This window comes from Onychomys torridus, chromosome 4 (assembly GCF_903995425.1).
Source record: "Onychomys torridus chromosome 4, mOncTor1.1, whole genome shotgun sequence".
In the NCBI taxonomy this organism is placed as follows: Eukaryota; Metazoa; Chordata; class Mammalia; order Rodentia; family Cricetidae; genus Onychomys; species Onychomys torridus.
Window position 1 is genome coordinate 48,172,021 of NC_050446.1, and position 18,252 is coordinate 48,190,272.

Here is an 18,252-nt window from a genome sequence, read left to right on the forward strand (position 1 = left end):
CCCAGGTGAGAGACCTTCTGAGGGAGTCGGCTCCATCTGGACTCCCTGTGAGGACCTAGACCCACAAGATCACCACCTAGGGGCTCTCCTCCTTCCCTTATCCCTCACTCCAAAGTTCACATTCCTAAGGTAGGAGGGCACAGACTCAATCCTGGGTCACGTGGAGTCAGCAAAGCAGACAAAAGCACCATGACTGAGGAAGGAAACCGACTCCATGCGGACATTTTGGTGTGCGTTTATTTTTGATTCGTATCATACCATGTGGAGGGAAACTTCCAGACTTGACTCTTTCAACGTCTTGGCCCTTTACCTCGCTGCACAGGAGGAAAGGAGAACTACGGGAGCCCAGCGAGCCTGTCCTGTTTCCTCGTGTTCGAAGACACGAGCAGCCACTTCCGGTTGTCAGAAAGATTACACGCTGCTACACACAACTGGAAACACACCAGCACACGCTAGTCACCAGCTGGTCCTCCGGCATCCATGGGCATGCACCTTTTCAAAGCATCTCTTTGCTCTGCCTTTTACGAGCAAATACCTTCCTGTTCCAGGGCGGGAAACAAACTGAAATCAGACACATTCGACACTGAAGCTTGACTTCTCTGTAAGTCCCCAAGAGGAGAATGAATTTAACTTTTAGTACATTTATTCTTACATGATTCTTAATAAAACACTTTCAAAACATTCTGTACAGTTCAAGCCACTCAGAACTGCGTTACATTTCTACAAATGTGATTTGTTGGGATGAGGTGCCAAGGTGTCTCTGTACAAAGATGTACAATATGTACAGTCACTGTAGGTACAAGCTTGCGAAGCAGAGTCTAGAACACGGGATTCATGCCAAGGCTCAGAAAACATTTCAACAAATAAGACTAAAGCTTGGAACTGCACTGTGGTTCCCCCTGGGCATACGATCAATTTATGAACAATACAGGTATAGGTCGCACAGAAAGTGGTTGACCCCAGCACAGACAGTACCATGCAGCTGACTGGACACGGTACCGGCCGTTCTCCTGGGCCCCAGTCTGCAGTTCCACGTCACTGAGCTGCAGTCGCCGCCTTGGGCTGAGCCACGGCTACACTAGGAGACTTAAACTTGGGGAGGTAAAGGCCAAACTTGTTTTCAATGCCAGCAAAAGTGGCTGTGGCCAGTCTGTAGCCACCAATGTGATCAGGGTTGGCAGGAGGGAGGTCTGCGATGCGTGACTTCGGTGTTGGGTCTGAGCCCGAAGGTTTGCTGTGGACAGGAAAAAGGAGAGTGAGCTCAGGGCTGGTGAAGGCAGCTGACATTGGGCACGGTCAGTGGCACCCACACGCCACCAAGAAGGCTCTCTCAGCTCCCCATGCCACCTCTTCTGTCGTTATTTCTAGCCTCACCACAACATTGCTTTCACATATCTCATACAGAAAACAAATGGCCCACCTTCGGTGCTTACACACATGCATGAGCAGACTCTGGGACTCAGGAGGAAATAAATACACTCAGTTACTAATAGTCTTTGGGAAACTGGCTATGTGTAGACTTCTCTCAATTTTCAAATTGTATGCAGGAAACATGCATGGAATCTATCATAAAGGTATAGAAATTGATATAATTTAAGAGCTTCATAACTAGTGGGCTCGTGAAGCTTCTCACTAAATAAGAAACAGACTTAGTTCTGGCTTCTGCAGTCTCTGAGAGTACAGAAAGGCCAATGTCAGCATCTGTACAATGGGATGATAAACTGCTGTTCCTGCCTCTTTTCTATGAACCAGGACTTGGTTCGCCGGCTTTCCCCACTGAGGCTCCCAGGCTTAAGAGATAAAGACTCTGAACGGTACTTGGCCCTCTGTCAACCGCTACTAACTGCTTGCTTGCTTGCTTTGGGTGCCGCTTCCCCGCAGACTCAACAAGCAATTGCTCTTCTCCCAGGGTAAGCTCTGAGTGCTGAGCTCGGAGCAGCTCAGTCTGGGGCTGACACCAATGGCTTCCCTTTGAAACGTGTGTGTGAACTAGCGGTAGGAAGATCTAGGTAGGAAAGGATGGGGAATGATGAGCTGTCATCTCTGGAGTGTGACTACTGCCCACTGGATTGTTTCCAGGCCATATTAAACAATCCAACTAATAATGACATAATCTCACTAAAAAAAAAAAAAAAAAAAAAAAAAAAAAAAAATTTATTCACATGGCATTTTAATCCGATGCCTCCCTAAAATGTTCCCAAACAGTTGTGGAATACTGTCTACTGAGTCACTCTGATAAGGCCCGACCCTAACATGGGAACGTTTATGGTTTTAAAGGACTCTGCTGCCTCCATTTTCTCGGCATTCCCAACGAGGCTTCGTAACCAGAACAAGCACAGGTTTGGGTCTTTATCAGGGGAAGCAGATGCACTCACAGGCCTCCAAAGTCAATGTAAAACCACCGCTGCAGAAGTTCATAGGTGACCAGAGTAACTCCAAACTGAGGGGAAGACCGGAAGACACGAGCTGGAAAAGACAGGCGGGGAGGGGCTTAGCACCTGCGGCTGAGTGACGGGGCAGGGCGTGAACGCCGGGCGGCCCCTCTGGAGGACCCCCAGCATCTACCTGCGGTCCCTTTCCAGAATGCGGACGGCCCTTCTTCCCGGAGAATCTTCCGGAAACAGTCAATGACCCCGCTATATGTGGTCTGGCCAGCCCGGGCGGCCACTTGCAGTCTTGTCTTGATCACATCAGCAGGGGTCACCAGAGAGGCAGCAGGCACACCTTTGAGGAGAAAGCCACATTTCATTCATGTAAGGGCGTCATACATGGTGGCGATGCTTTGTTTGTGTCCTAACAAAATAAAGCTTGCCTGGAGATTGGAGAAGCCGCACAGGTAGCCTCTGGAATTTATCTCTAGGAATCGTCAGACTGAAAGGGCTGAGCTCCTGTCTCCTCCCGCCTTCTAGTCCTCTCTCCGCCCAGCCAGAGCACTGCCTGTCTCCACCTCCCTAGCGCTGGGATTAAAGGGGTGTGCCTCCCAAGTACTGAGATTAAAGGGGTGTGCCACCACTGCCTGGCCTCTACGGTTAACTAGTGGCTAGCTCCACACTCTGATTTCCAGGCAAGCTGTATGTGTTAGGGCACAAATTACCACCATAATACATCCAACCAGACAATTCCACAACTGTAACCCCAAGGTTACAGTAAACAGACACCCAGGCATAAGTGGAAAAGAGAGCGTTGAGGAGCCTGCTAGTTGCTTCAGCAGAATCAGGGAGAAAATGTTTTGTTTTTCTTTCTGAATATAGGAAATCTCTCTTGATTGCACCATCCCAACGAACGATGAGCAGAGAGAGATACAATAACAGTGATGGGACAATTCCCTTGCTCCCTTTCCAGTTTCAACTACTTTTTATATTTTCCCCTCTTTAAATAAGGTGAAAGTATTTTCATGTATAATGTATGAGATGACATGGACGTAAGGAGCCACAGAATGTATGAGGCACCAAACCGTACTGGTCTTGGCTGATTCTTGCCAACCACACACTATGGGGTGAGTGTCAAAAGCATCAAGCACTGGCCAGTTTGAATTTGAATCCTCCCTTCAGATCTGCTCACGTGACAGAAGTCACTACAACCTGAGTGAAAGCACGTCAGGCATCCGTTAAAGAGCAGCAGGGGAATGAGCAGCTAAAGGCTCCTCTTCCTCCCCTGTGCCTCAGCTCCCTGGGGTCACCTGAGAGCAGCAGCAGGACATAGAAGATGCATTTCTCAAGCATAGCTTTAGTTCATAAAACAGAACAGACCTTGAAGGAACAGCATGACCTGGGGGGGGGGGGGGGTGGAGGAATTCAATTTGGCCTAAATATCACGGTCTCGTCACTCAGTGAATGGAGCCGGTGGCCCTGAAGGGGATCTGTTTAGAGAATGATACCAGTACTCCCCTCAGATCTGCCCAGCACCCTATTCAGACAGAAGCAGGTAAATTGCCTGCCTTCTGAGGCGGCCCTCCAGACGCTCTCAGGACCTGCTAGCAAAGCTTGACTCGTAATAATTAGAAAAACTGGGCTGGAGAGATGGCTCAGATGTTAAGAACACTGGCTGTTCTTCCAGAGGTCCTGAGTTCAATTCCCAGCAACCACATGGTGGCTCACAACCATCTATAATGAGATCTGGCGCCCTCTTCTGGCTTACAGGGATACATGCAAACAGAACACTGTATACACGATAAATAAATACATCTTAAAAAAAAAAATAATTAGAAAAACTCTCCTCTTTCTAGAAACCGGCAGATGTCTACAAGAAAGAAGCAGGTGTGACTGGGAACTGCTCACATGGTTCTGTCGCCCACTGGCAATGCCTGTCTGTGAGCGAGTAGACGGACTTCCCTGGCTGGTTTTGCTGCTGATTGGTAAACACAAGGAAAAGTTGGATGGGAAAATGCTGCCCCCTGCGTGACAGTCTGGTGAGTACAGGAAAGGAGCCGGGGCACTTATGCCAGCCTGACCAGAGTTCTCATTCTCCTAACCAAGATCACACATGCCAGAGGCCAAAGCATGTGCTGGACCCCAGAAGAGGGCTCAAAGGCCTGGTTTTGTGGGGTTTGTTGTTGTTGTTTATTTTTTAAAGCAAGTTGTCCCTTGTCATCAGAAGCAAGAACAATGTACTCATTGTAATATTCTCAGAACCCAGGACTCCTAATCTAAAACACCAAACAGAAGAAGAGGGCAACCTAGCAATTAAGAGGCAAGCGGGGAGGCTGGGGAGGTGGCTCCATGGTTAAGAGCACTGGCTGCTCTCCTAGAGGACCTGGGTTTGATTCTCAGCACCCACATGGCAGCACACAACTGTCTGTAACTCCAGTTCCTGGGGATCTGATGCCCTCTCCTGGCCTTCTCCAGCAACAGGCATGTATGTGCGATACATACATGCAGGCCAACACACACATAAAAATAAATTAATCCTTTTTTGATTTTGATTTATTTTGAGACAGGGTCTCACTATGCAACTCTGGCTATCCTGGAACTAGTCACTATGTAAACCAGGCTAGAGCTCTGCCTGTCTCTGCTTCCCACATGTCAATAAATAGAAAAAAAATAAAAAATAAATTAAAAAAAAAAAAAAGACCCAAGCAGGAACCAGGAGCATAGTCCTGGCCATGCTAGGTTCTGTGCGGGTTCATTACTGGCTGTGGGAAGGCAGATCTGTGCGGGTTCATCACTGGCTGTGTGGAAGGCAGATCTGTGCAGTTCATCACTGGCTGTGGGAAGGCAGATCTGTGCAGTTCATTACTGGCTGTGTGGAAGGCAGATCTGTGCAGTTCATCACTGGCTGTGGGAAGGCAGATCTGTGCAGTTCATCACTGACTGTGGGAAGGCAGATCTGTGCAGTTCATCACTGGCTGTGGGAAGGCAGATCTGTGCAGTTCGTTACTGACTGTGGGAAGGCAGATCTGTGCAGTTCATTACTGGCTGTGGGAAGGCAGATCTGTGCAGTTTGTTACTGACTGTGGGAAGGCAGATCTGTGCAGTTCACTGGCTATGTGGAAGGCAGATCTGTGCAGTTCATCACTGGCTGTGGAAGGCAGATCTGTGCAGTTCATCACTGGCTGTGGAAGGCAGATCTGTGCAGTTCATCACTGGCTGTGGGAAGGCAGATCTGTGCAGTTTGTTACTGACTGTGGGCTGTGTGGAAGGCAGATCTGTGCAGTTCATCACTGGCTGTGGGAAGGCAGATCTGTGCAGATTGTTACTGACTGTGTGGAAGGCAGATCTGTGCAGTTTGTTACTGACTGTGTGGAAGGCAGATCTGTGCAGTTCATCACTGGCTATGGGAAGGCAGATCTGTGCAGTTCATCACTGGCTGTGGGAAGGCAGATCTGTGAAGTTTGTTACTGGCTATGGGAAGGCAGATCTGTGCAGTTTGTTACTGACTGTGGGAAGGCAGATCTATGCAGTTCATTACTGGCTGTGGAAGGCAGATCTGTGCAGTTTGTTACTGACTGTGGGGAAGGAAGATGGACCTTTTTCTTTCCTTGTCATTTCAGTGTGTCGCTGCATCTAAGGATGCCTGGTTGGTCCCTTCTATTCCAAGTCTGTTCCCTGGTAACTCAAGAGTAAGAACACACACACACACACACACACACACACACACACACACACACACACACACACACGTTCAAACCCTCCCCTCTGCTGTAACACAGGAGCGTCTTGACCCCTTCCTGACTGCCAAGCTCCTCTTTCTGATGGACTCGACTCTGGGCCTAATCTGGTGTCTTAGACCAGATGAAGATCTTCATGTGATCCGTCATCTCTTGCCTCGTCCTGAGCCTCTACTGTTATGCTGGACACTCGGGGGAAGGCAGGGCCCTCAGAAGCACTCAGCCTACTAGAGAGAAGGAAACAATTCAAGCAACCCCTAGCCAAACTACAGTCAGAAAGAAGATCGGAGTTGAGGGCGGAGGGCAGTTTGGGGCGGGGGCGCTGCTTTGGTCTGATGAAGAGCTGTGGTAACAAGAAGAGAGAACTGAGCCGGAAGAGGAGCACTCTGCCCTACAGGACAAGTTCAAGGGCAGGCAGGGCCTGCACATCAGCACTGGGTCAACAGAGCAACTGATCTGGCAAGAACTTCTCCACCTCAGCTGGCTGCACCCAAGGTTTCAGGAGCCCAGGAAGCTAAGAACCGTGTTAATGATGAAAGCCCAATTTAGATGGGCAGATCCAATTTGGCTCCAAGTTGCTAAGCTGCATTAAGTTGTTTATCCACATTATGCAAATGTAATTAACTCTCATCAGAATCACAGCACATCCCACAAAGGAGAAAAGGCAGCTATATCCAGCTAAGTCAGATCCCAACAATAACGTCCAGAACTAAAGAGCAAAGTCAGAGACTCCATACTTCTTAAGAGAATTCTTTGAGTCAAAAAGGTCTGCAGTTACCTGCTATGGCTCCAGCTGCCAGGAGATTGATGCCTCCCACGCGTCCATTCTCATCAGCCAAAAGGAGTTTGCAGTGAGCGTACACAGGAAAATAGATTGCAGAGAAGGGAATGTCTCGGAGGAAACAGGCTTTGGCACCCTGTCACATGTGAGGAAACAGTGCAAAACAGTGTGTAAACAGGGTTTGAATGTCCACATGGGAAGCAGACCCGTGACAAGCTGAGATGTCCTTCAAACAGCATTAGGAGTGACGTGGGGGGATTAGGTGGGGGACAGAGGAACAGAGCAAGCACGCATGGTGCAAAGCACACTCTCCTTTCAAAGGGAGACTGGGTCTGCAGGCTAAGCCCAGCAGCACTCTGGCAACGAAGAACTTCCTAGCATTTCTAGAAGTGCTAGACTTCAGGTTTGAAAATTTAGTTCTGGTATTCACACCAAAAGTGTAGTCAGTACAATATTAACTCCAAGGGGAACTCTGCTGTATGTCTCTGTAACTTGGCCATGTGTACCTGGAACTTTCTGTACACTAAGTGAGGCAACATCTTAGGATTCATAGGGAGTCCCAAACTCCCCAGGTTGCTTGACCTGTCAGCTTTGCTGGGGGGGGGGGGGGGGCGCCTAAGTGGGGATGAGGTGTAAGGGAAAAGAGGAGAGGTATTAAACTGAGATCCCAAATGCCCCCCCCCCCAAAAAACCCAACAAATTACCCAACCAATCTCAATCAGTTCCAAGCCCTGGGAGTGCCGGGCAGAATGCCAGAGGTAATGGAGAAGGGGCCCATTCTAAGAAAAGTAGAGGGAAAAGAACCCGAAAGCCTCGCCTGTTCATTCCCATGTTCCACTCAAGACAGCCTGTCCCGGCCATGGAGGCGGCAGTGAACACCTTCTTCAGCAGTGCCAGTGACCCATGCCAGCCCAGGCCTGAAGCTTTACCTCACTAGCCAAATGCTACACCCAAGCCCTGGGTTCCCCAATGACTGTCTTTATAACAACAAAAACATCCCAGGACTCTTACAGGGTAATACAGACAAAACCAATATTTATACATTCTGCTCTCCTAGGGAATCTCGGCAGACGGCAGAGGGTGGGCGAGAGGAGCAGAGTAGAGGCATTCTGTAAAGACAGACGTGCCTGGCAGCCGGGCTCCTGAGCACCCTGTGGCGGCATGCCTCTAATCTAGACATTCCTAATTTCTAATTTGCAGTTACAGAGGTAAGTTTACACATTTCAGCAGTTATGGATCCATAAAAAAATTCAATGCTGTGGAAACACCATCCCCTATAGAGGTGAAATTTCTGCATCCCCCTCCTAGCAGGGCAAGGAAAGGAAAGAAATACTCTCCTACTTAGGGCGAAATACTGGCTTCTGCTCCATTACATCTGATCTGTAATGACGGCGGTAAGTGTACCTGCAGGGGAGGACTCTGTTGACTGGCGTTTTGTGAAAGTACAGTAACTGTTGTTGTTTTTTAATGGAATTCATTATTGACAAATCCTCCCACTTAACTTCTTAAAGACTCAAATCCTGTCCAATTCTGCTATCAGGGTTTGTTTTGTTTTGTTTTGAACCATGGTCAGATGACTGAGACTAGAGAAACCCCTCCTGGTCTGGTAACAGAAGAAAGTATTCAGACTGAGCGTAGGCACAGTCCCAAACCCACCCAAAGAGTACCACAGAAACTTCTCAAAGGCCCCATGGGAGGAAGGTCGAGAGCCTGAAGCCAGCTGTTCTATGGAAGAGATGTCCTGAATGCATAAGAGCTAAAAAATGACAACAGGGAGTTGGGGATTTAGCCCAGTGGTAGAGCGCTTGCCTAGCAAGCCCAAAGCCCTGGATTCAGTCCTCAGCTCTGGAAAAAAAAAACAAACAACACCCCCCCCCACACACACACAACAGGCGCACTCATGTGTGTATCCTACTGTCTTTACCCAAGGGTACTGGTTTCATTTGGGTTTTCTATCCCATAGGTCACTCTGCTGGGTAAGAGTGCTTTTCATGTTGGGGATGCGGGTGTCAGCTGGCTTCTGCATTCTTTCCTGTTCACTCTGTGTGTCACAGCTTCTCCCCTCAGTTAGTCAAAGAAGTCAACCCACCTTGTACAGCCCAAAAAGCCCCAGGTCCTGAAGCACGTTCAGAGCGCTGACTCTGGGCCCCGTGGTGATTTCTCCAGCTACCTGCAGGCGAATCTTCACTATCTCCAGCGGGTTGGTGAAGATAACCTGAGAGCCTCCAGCCTGCAAGCAAGGGAGACAGACAAGCTCTTCCCACATCGGAGCTGGACGGGGATGTCCAGGAAGGAAAAGCCACAGAAGATTCCTTCACTTTACACTGGGGAAGGAGAGGCCCACATTGTGCTCAGTGTGAGAAGTTCTCATGGAGATGTCACAAAGATCCCTCATGTCAATCTCTCTTTAGGCTTATGTTTAGCTGAGGCAAGGTCTCACTCAGTCTGTAGCCCAGACTGGGCTGGAACTGACTCACAGCAATTCTTCTGCCTCAGCCTGAAGAGTGCTGGGATTACGGATGTGAGCCACCATGGCTGGATTTAGGCTAATTTTTATTTGAAATGTCAAGACCGATTCTAAGAACTGACCTTCAAGGATAACCTCAGGCATATTCAAAACAGCAAAATCAATAAACCCAATTTGGAAAACAAAATCGAATGAAGATATAAGGGGTGGTGGACTCTAGGTGAAGGGGAATGCTCCACAGAGCACTGTCTTCAGCCTGCCAACTTGCAGAAAATGAATACAACGTTAGCCCCACACAGGTGCTTTTAGAGTCAGATTTATCTGCTCCAGGTCAAATTCTACACTGTATGTGAGCATGCACAGAGCTCTGACCTTGGCCCAGCAACACCCACCAAAAAGGAAGGAATTTGGGAAGGCAAACTTAGTATCATTTCAAGACAAAACAAGGGGAAAAAAATCTTCAAGACAGAGCAGGGAAACAGAACTCTGAGTCACCCAGAGTGCAACACCCTCAGATCAAAGGCACATTCCACACTCTGGTGGTGAGTGACAGATTTGATTTTTAAATAATCAGAGTGTGTTTGCATCTGATATCTGCTAAGCAGTGGAGGGGTGAAAAAAAGAATGTTTAAAATAATTGCTACAGCTCCTTTTTGGGTTTCTGTAATATGAAGATGAGCATGTGTGCACGATCACATAACTATAAGAATAAATAAAATATATATTATCTCCCTTCATAAAGCGAAGAAATCTCATTTGTGTGGGTTTGTCTTAAATTGAGGCTGTTTATATTCTATAATCAAAACTATATTCATACAATATTCATAATTGTAATGGTATTCATATAATCATAATCACCACACAGTTGTAACTCAGCCGCAGCGCATATCCCTGTAAAATAAGAAGTGTGCTCCTCGATGGGTGCTTTTACAGGTGTCCAAACATCATTCAGTGCTCCACCCATACTCCTCTACATCTGCCTGAACCTAGCACCCTCCCTGACTCCTTCCAAAGGACAGCAGGGAGGCTCCTAACCACTCTGGGGCCACACATCAATGCCTCTGGTGTAAATCTGACTGACCTTCAACACTCATGACTTTGAACACTACACCGGCCCCAGATTCCCTTTCTCCTCTGGGCAGCTGAGTGTCCTGAATGCCCCAGGGAACTAATCCCCTTTGTCTTGACACAGCACAGATCACTAGCAGGCATGTAGGTCCCCCAACGAGGATGGACTGGTCCGATTTGACATGTTGATTTGCCTGTGTTTCTTTTATAATCTGCTGCACTGCAGGTACAGGGGAGCTGTTCAATGTTTCAATCTAAGCAAACAATACTTTCAAAAGGATTGCTGGGTGACAAATTATGTTCAAATGATAATCCAAGTAATTACTCCTGTAGCTAGAATTAAGGACCAAATCAATTGAAAAGTTTAGTATTTCCCTGAAATTGCTTTCTTAAATAATGGTTGGAAAGACTGTATTTGGGGAAACATGCTTTCTATTCTAAATTAAGGCAGATTAAGATAAAAAGAAAAGAGCTATACATTTTTATTATAATCCCCCAGATTTACCACCACCAGTGAACTGGTCTTTAGGTGCTAAATGTTAAATATGAACATTATGTTTAAATAAACACAAAGTCCTTTCGTGGGTTTTGGTTGGTTTGTTTGTTTGGCTGGTTGTTTTTTCTTGAGACAGGTTTTCACTGTGTAGCCCTGGCTGTCTTAGAACTCTATGTAGACCAGGCTGGCCTCAAAATCAGGGATCTCCCTGCCTCTGCCTCCTGAGTGCTGGGATCAAAGACGTACACCTCCACCTCCAGCTTGTCTTTTCACACTTTACCCACTGGTGAATTACACATCCTGCCTGCCCACCCCCAGCTCCCTTCTCTTGAGATTCTCTTCTCTCCTCTGATCCTCTTAGAAATGAAGACTAGTTGACTAAGCTGTGTACTCCTTCAACACTTCTCCAAATCTCTCGGGGTACAAATAACAAGCCTTCTTCAGTACAACTGAGGAAAGGAGCCGGCAACACACTTTCCACATACAGTCACATTCACTGCTGTCTGTTGTGGAAAATTAGTTAAAGATGTGTTATATTCTTTTGTACTGTTGAATGTTTGTTTAATGATGCAAAGATGTGTTGCATTTTTATGTTGCATTTGTTTAACTCTGTGAAGCTGTGTTACTGTGTCTGTCTAAAACACCTGATGGTCTAATAAAGAACTGAATGGTCGATGGGTAGGGAGGAGAAAGGACAGGTGGGGCTGGCAGGCAGAGAGAATAAATAGGAGGAGAAATCTGAGAAGAGAGGATGAGAAAGCAAGGAGAGGAGGAGAGGAGGACTCCAGGGACCAACCACCTAGCTACACTGCAAGCCACAGAGTAAGAAATAAAGAAAGATATATAGAAAGATAAAAGCCCAGAGGCATAGATGGGATAATTAGTTAAGAAAAGCTGGCAAGAAACAAGCCAAGCTAAGGCTGAGCATTCATTAAAAACAAAACAAAACAAAAAAAAAAAAGAATAAGCCTCCGTGTGATTTATTTGGGAGCTGGGTGGTGGCCCCCAAGAGCAAAAGAATAAACAAACAAACAACAAACAAACCAACAAACCAACTACAGTTGTCTGCACTGAAGGTGAGCACCCAACAACACCCTGGAACACAGAAGCGGACTGCCAATATGGATCTCCCAGCAAGGGAATGTGACAACCATGAACAGTGACACCGTAGCAAGGCACACATCTAGCAGGTCACTCCTATGTACCCTGGATTTGAAAGCATAAAACTTCTCTATCAGTTCAACAATGCTTGTTCCTGTTTTTGAAATTACTTAATATTTTTAAACTTTACAACAGGACTAGGCTCATGTAGGCAAATTATTATCTAGGAACACTGAAACCTTTTAGAAATTATAAGATATCAGACGGAGCTAGAAAGGCTTAGTGGGTAAGAATGCTTGCTCCGCAAACATGAAGGCGTGAGTTTAAGCGCCCAGCACCCGTATAAAAAGTCAGGTTTGGTTGTATAGCTGGAGTCCCGACACTGCAGCAGGCAGAGACGGGAGGCTCCTTGGGGCTCTATAGTGATATTTTATTTGTATTGAAACGTGATTTTATTTGTATGTTAATAAAGTTGCCTTGGGGTCAGAGCAAGCCAGAGCAGAAGTTGGGCAGTGGTGGCACATGCCTTTAATCCCAGCACTTGGGAGGCAGAGCCAGGCAGATCTCTGTGTGTTCAAGGACACAGCCAGCATGGCAGACACACACCTTTAATCTCAATACCAACCATAGAGACCTTGAGGTCTGTACAAACAGGCAGTGACGAGGAGGTCATGTGGCTGGGTTTACAACCAATGAGAAAGCAGAACAGAAAGTCTATAAAAAAGACAGGACACACAGAAGTAGGTCTCTTGCCGAGAGGAAAGACAACAGAAGCAGTGAAGGGTAAGGTTTTCCGCTCTTGCTCTGACCTCTTGGTTTTTAACTCTGCAATTGGTTCTGTGTTTCATATTTAACAAGCCGGTTACATCTACAGGGCTCACTGGTCAGTAGTCCAGCTCCAGACTCAGTGAGGGACCCTGTCCTCAGCTGGCCTCTGTACACACACGTGTATACACCACAGAGACATACTCACATGCACATTACAACGCCACACACAAACACACATGTATACGAACACACACACACAGGCAAACAAACGTCCACAGGCTGGACATAGTGACAAACAATTTAATGCCAGCTCTTGGGAGGCAGAGGCAGGAGGATCTCTGTGAGTTCCAGGCCAGCTACAGAGTGAGATCCAGGACAGCTGAGGCTACACACAGAGAAACCCTGTCTCGGAAAAAAAAAAGTTTAATTAATTAATTAAAAATTATATATATAATGAAACTTTGGGTGTTTACAATACTTCAAAAGAAACAAGCCCTGAGAATAGGCATTCATTGTTTTTAAACTCCGTGTTGGACAAGAGGACCCATGTGTAGAATAAAGGCTCCGGCACTACCACTCCCTTTAGCCGGTGCTTCTTATGCTAGGACCGATTTGCACAGGGCAGCAGAACAGTTTCCAAAGGGAAAATACTCTGCTTGCAGCAAATACAAATTTTTTTTTTTTTTTAAATTTTTTTTCGAGACAGGGTTTCTCTGTGTAGCTTTGCGCCTTTCCTGGAACTCACTCTGTAGCCCAGGCTGGCCTCAAACTCACAGAGATCCACCTGGCTCTGCCTCCCGAGTGCTCGGATTAAAGGTGCGTGCCACCACTGCCCTGCTACAATTATTTAATACATACAGTTCCACAAAAATAGTAACTTCTCAATGGAGGAAATACACCTGTATTTGTGACGACACGCAGTCTGTAGTCATTAATAGCAATGAAATTACACAGAAAAAAAACAAAACAAAACAAAACAAAACAAAATGCCCAATAAGAAAACTGTTAATTATATCTGAAAGCACTATGATTTGGCTCTTTAAAAGAAATGCCAAATCACTTGTGAACATAAAATATTTGCATTTGGCTTAAATCACTTAGGAACATAAAATATTTGCTATACATTATTTGATTATAATTATGTCAAAATTTACCTAAGATTTTCTAAATCGAAGTGTCTTACGATGAAAACATGATTAGCTGCATCCTGCAAAGAGCAATCAAGTAGCTGGGGAAGAATGTCACCACACACCCCATTGGAAGTCTCAGCCACAGGAATGCATCAGTGATACTCTGGAATTTAGTTAGTAGAGCTGGCATCTGAAACAGTGGCCGCTTTCCAGACCCCCTGCCCAAGTTTGACCACCTGCAGACAAAACACTGATACACATAAAATAGATCAAGTTTGTTTGTTTTTTTAAAAAGAGCCAGGCAGTGGTGGCACATGCCATTAATCCCAGCACTAGGAAAACAGAGGCAGATGGACCTCTGTGAGGCCAGCCTGGTCTACAGAGTGGGTTCCAGGACAGCCAGGGCTACACAGAGAAACCTTGTCTCAAAAACCAAAAATAAATAAATAAAATAGATTTTAAAAATAATATGCAGCTACCTAGATTTAAACTGATTGGTTTGCTACAGAAGATGAAGGCAACCGCTTTGTCCCTTCCTCCACAGGAGGTAGAGCAGCAGGTTACCACTGAGACCCAGCCAGCCATCAGCACAGTGAAGAGAATGGTGTCTTGATCTTAGACAGCCCAAACTTGTGAGCAATACATTTCTGCTGATCGTTGTTACCCAGTCTTTGGCATCTTGTTATTAGCAGCCAGAATGAGCTAAGTAAAAAATCCCTGTGGACCTATCATACTTCACATGTGGCATAAATGTACAATGATGTCTAACTTGTATGCATGTGAACATGTAAGCTGGCAGCATGAAGTTGAGATCATACTGATTCCTGGGAATGGAAGAAAAGGGCTGTTTCCACTGCTCTTTAAGATGTACAAGGCCAGCTTGTAGAGAAAGACAGACTTCAGCTAGTTCTAGCTCTGGGCCTTCACAAGAAAACCGCAAACTGGGGGTTGTGAGATGGCTCAGCAGGTAAAGGCACTTGCTGCCAAGCTTGATGATCGGCGTTCAATCCCTGGATCCACATGGTGCAAGGAAAGAAACAACTCCTGGAAGTTGTCTCTGACTTCCAAGTGTGTGCGCAATAAATAAATTTAATGATAAACTTTAAAAATGTGCTGCGTGGTGGTGGTGGTGCACACTTTTAATCCCAACACTCGGGAGGCAGAGGCTGGTGGATCTCTGAGTTTGAGGCCAGTCTGGTCTACAGAGTGAGTTCCAGGACAGCTAGGGCTACACAGAGAAACCCTGTCTCAAACAAACAAAAACAAAAACCTAAAAAATATGTAACAAATACAAGAGATCCAGCTAATAAATGGCATATGACCTAAACATCTCACCCCATTCAGAACAGATATTAAATATGTAACAGAGGATGCCGGAAGGGATACAGGGTCAAAGGAATACTTCTAAATCCCATGGGACCATGCTACAGTATCAATGCACCTTGAAATCATGCTATGGGAAAGAAGCCAGACTCCAGAGGTTAGATACCATGTGGTTACATTTACAGGAAATATTCAGAAGTGGTGTCTATGGAAGAGTTTATTAATGGCTGCCTAGGATGTGGGGGTGAAGTGAGAAGATAGAAAAGTGATAGTTAACAAGTGTGTGTGTGTTTGTGTGTGTGTGTGTGTGTGTGTGTGTGTGTGTGTGTTTTGGTGAGGACAGTGATGAAATGTTCCAACATTGATTGTGACGCTGGCTGCATATACTCTGTGAATATCCTAAAAGCTACTGAACTGGATACATTGACTGGGCATTAGAGAGTGACTTTGGCATCAGTAAAGCTACTGTCATCTTAGGGTGAGGGGCGCAGCTCAGGTAAAGCATAAACTCCCCTGATTTTGATCCCCAACACCAACCATGACATCTGCCTGAAAGACACAGCAGGTGCATGGTGAGAAAAAGGAACAGAGGAAATAAAACAGACCCGTCTTCCAAATGTGAGAGACTGTGGACTTGGAGATCGACGTGGTTTGAATTCCATCCTTGCCAGATGTCACATATGGGATCACAGTGGGGTTTAGTCGACGCTTTAAGCTATGCAGCATGGGTTTTTGGTTTTGTTTTGGTTGGTTGTTTTTTTTTGTTTTATTTTGATTTTTTTTTCATTTTTTTTTTTGTTTTTTGTTTTTGCATGTAGCACATACCATATTTCTTTTTTTATTTTGTGTGGCAAGGTCTTACACCCTTGGGTGGCCTTGAACTAGAAGTCATCATCCTGCCTCTGCCTCCTGAGAGCTGGGATTGGTGTGAGCCACCATACCCAGCCTTACCACACACGATTGAAAACTGACTACAGTGAGCTAGCAAGACGGCTCAGTGGGTAAGGGAGCTTGCAGGCAGGCCAGTCAACCTGACTGCTCTCCCTGAGACCTACAGGGTAGAAGGAGAGAACTGACTCTGGCAAGTTGTCCTCTGTTCTCCACCAGTGCAAGTTGCTACGGTAGAGTCCAGCTTCCTCACGTGGGGCCTTGGGTTGGAACCCTTACATAACACACACACACCCTGATTAAAAACACAAATATGCAAGTCAGATGTGGTGAGTCACACCTTTAATCCCAGCACTCAGAGGGAGAGGCAGGTGGATCTCTTGGAGTGGAGGCCAGCCTGGTCTCCATAAAGAGTTCCAGACCAGCCAGGGCTGTATGGTGAGACACTGTCTCAAAACAAAAACAAAGAAAACTCACCAGCAGAACACACACGTGCCGATCTGAAATGTTTACCTTAGTCTCATGGCAACTGTATTCCTTCCTGACTACAAGAAACTAGTCCTGGGCCCTCACTAATCCCTTTGCTGGGAAGAGCTTCAGGCTCAGTTAGAGCTGTCCTTCCTGAGTAACCCAGGTACTGTTTTAAAGCTGGGTAGCTGGGGGAAGAGCAGCTGTGAGTCACTTGGTGGTGACCAGAGCAACAGCACTCAGCTAAACACCAGGAGGGACACACACATTATCTGATCACCACCAGGGAGGCGTGGACTCCAGATCAGGTCCCTGCGAAACTGCTTTTCACACTGTTGATTGGCCTCATTCAGGATCATCCTCTACCTGGAGGTGCATGCTGGTCTACAAACTGAGGCTTGTGTCTCAGACCCTATTCTCTGGTGTTGTTTACTGACTTTTGAGAGAAGTAGTGGGATGCAGTATGATGGTTCATCAGTAGAAAAATCACTGTGAGCGATGTGTGCCTGTAATCCCACCACTCGGGAAGCTAAAGAAGAAGCATCATGAGTTTGAAGCCAGCCTGGGCTATGCTGTGAGACTCTGTCTCAAAAAAATAAAATAAAAATAAGAATACCACCACCACTTAATAATGCACATTTTCCTTCCTCTTTGCCCAGAGTTCAACACTATTTCTCCTGCTATCAGCCAATCAAGCATCAATCAGGGTTAAGATCCAGAAATAAATCACATCTGAGGGAGAAATCCAGTGTCAGCCAACCCTCAGGGTATCTTAGACTTCGTCTGAAAACAGGAGTCCACACCTAGAAGAACAAAGTTGTCACATATCTGACTATGGCTTAACTACCTAGGTCACAGGCAGACAAGAGAACAGGCCCATTTATGACCCAAATCCTCTATACAGCACAGCAATCATTAGCTGTGTGGAAAAGGAAATGTACAACCTTCTTGTTTCTTTCTGATTTCCCAGACAGGGGCTGTTGGGGAATGTTATTTTAAGGTGTGTTACTTTTGCTTATGTTGCATTTGTTTAACTCCGTGAAGCTGTGTTACTGTGCCTGTGTAAAACACCTGATGGTCTAATAAAGAACTGAACGGCCAATAGCAAGGCAGGAGAAAGGATAGGCGGGGCTGGCAGGCAGAGAGAATAAATGGAAGGAGAAATCTGGGAGGGAAGAGAAGGAAGTAGCCAGAGAAGGAGGAGGACTCCAGGGACCAGCCATCCAGCTATACAGCCAGCCCCGGAATAAGATTTACAGAAGTAAGAGAACAGGAAAAGCCCAGAGGCAAAAGGTAGCTGGAATAATTTAAAGTTAAGTAAAGTTGGCTAGAAATAATCCAAGCTAAAGCCAGGCATTCATAAATATTAATAAGCCTCTGTGAGTGATTTATTTGGGAGCTGGGTGGCAGGCCCCCCAAAGAGTAAAATACCAACAACAACAACACAGGGCCTCATATAGCCCAGGCTAGCCTTGAACCCATATGTAGCCAAAGATGACTTTGAAATTCTGTTTCTCCTGCATTAGCCTTCTCTAGTTCAGGAATTACAGGCATGTATTACCCCTCCACCACAAAAGATGCCTAGCTTTCCAGGGATTACAGACAGGTCTGTGTATGCTGTGGTCAATCTGAGTTAGGAAGCTAAAACCACCGATA

General features: G+C 46.2%; 1 protein-coding gene across 3 annotated transcripts in view; it reads right to left on the bottom strand.

Annotated features, from left to right (window-relative positions):
• Nucleotides 1-219: 219 nt before the first annotated feature.
• Nucleotides 220-18,252, bottom strand: part of Slc25a12 (solute carrier family 25 member 12) — an 85,498-nt gene continuing 67,465 nt past the window's right edge. For all 3 annotated transcript variants that reach the window (XM_036183588.1, XM_036183590.1, XM_036183589.1), the window contains 5 exons: nucleotides 8,977-9,117; nucleotides 6,885-7,023; nucleotides 2,566-2,724; nucleotides 2,376-2,466; nucleotides 220-1,234 (listed from right to left, as the gene is read on the bottom strand). In XM_036183588.1, coding sequence (XP_036039481.1) covers nucleotides 1,036-1,234; nucleotides 2,376-2,466; nucleotides 2,566-2,724; nucleotides 6,885-7,023; nucleotides 8,977-9,117 — 729 coding nt within the window. In that variant the 3' untranslated portion in view covers nucleotides 220-1,035. The remainder of the gene's footprint in view (nucleotides 1,235-2,375; nucleotides 2,467-2,565; nucleotides 2,725-6,884; nucleotides 7,024-8,976; nucleotides 9,118-18,252) is intronic.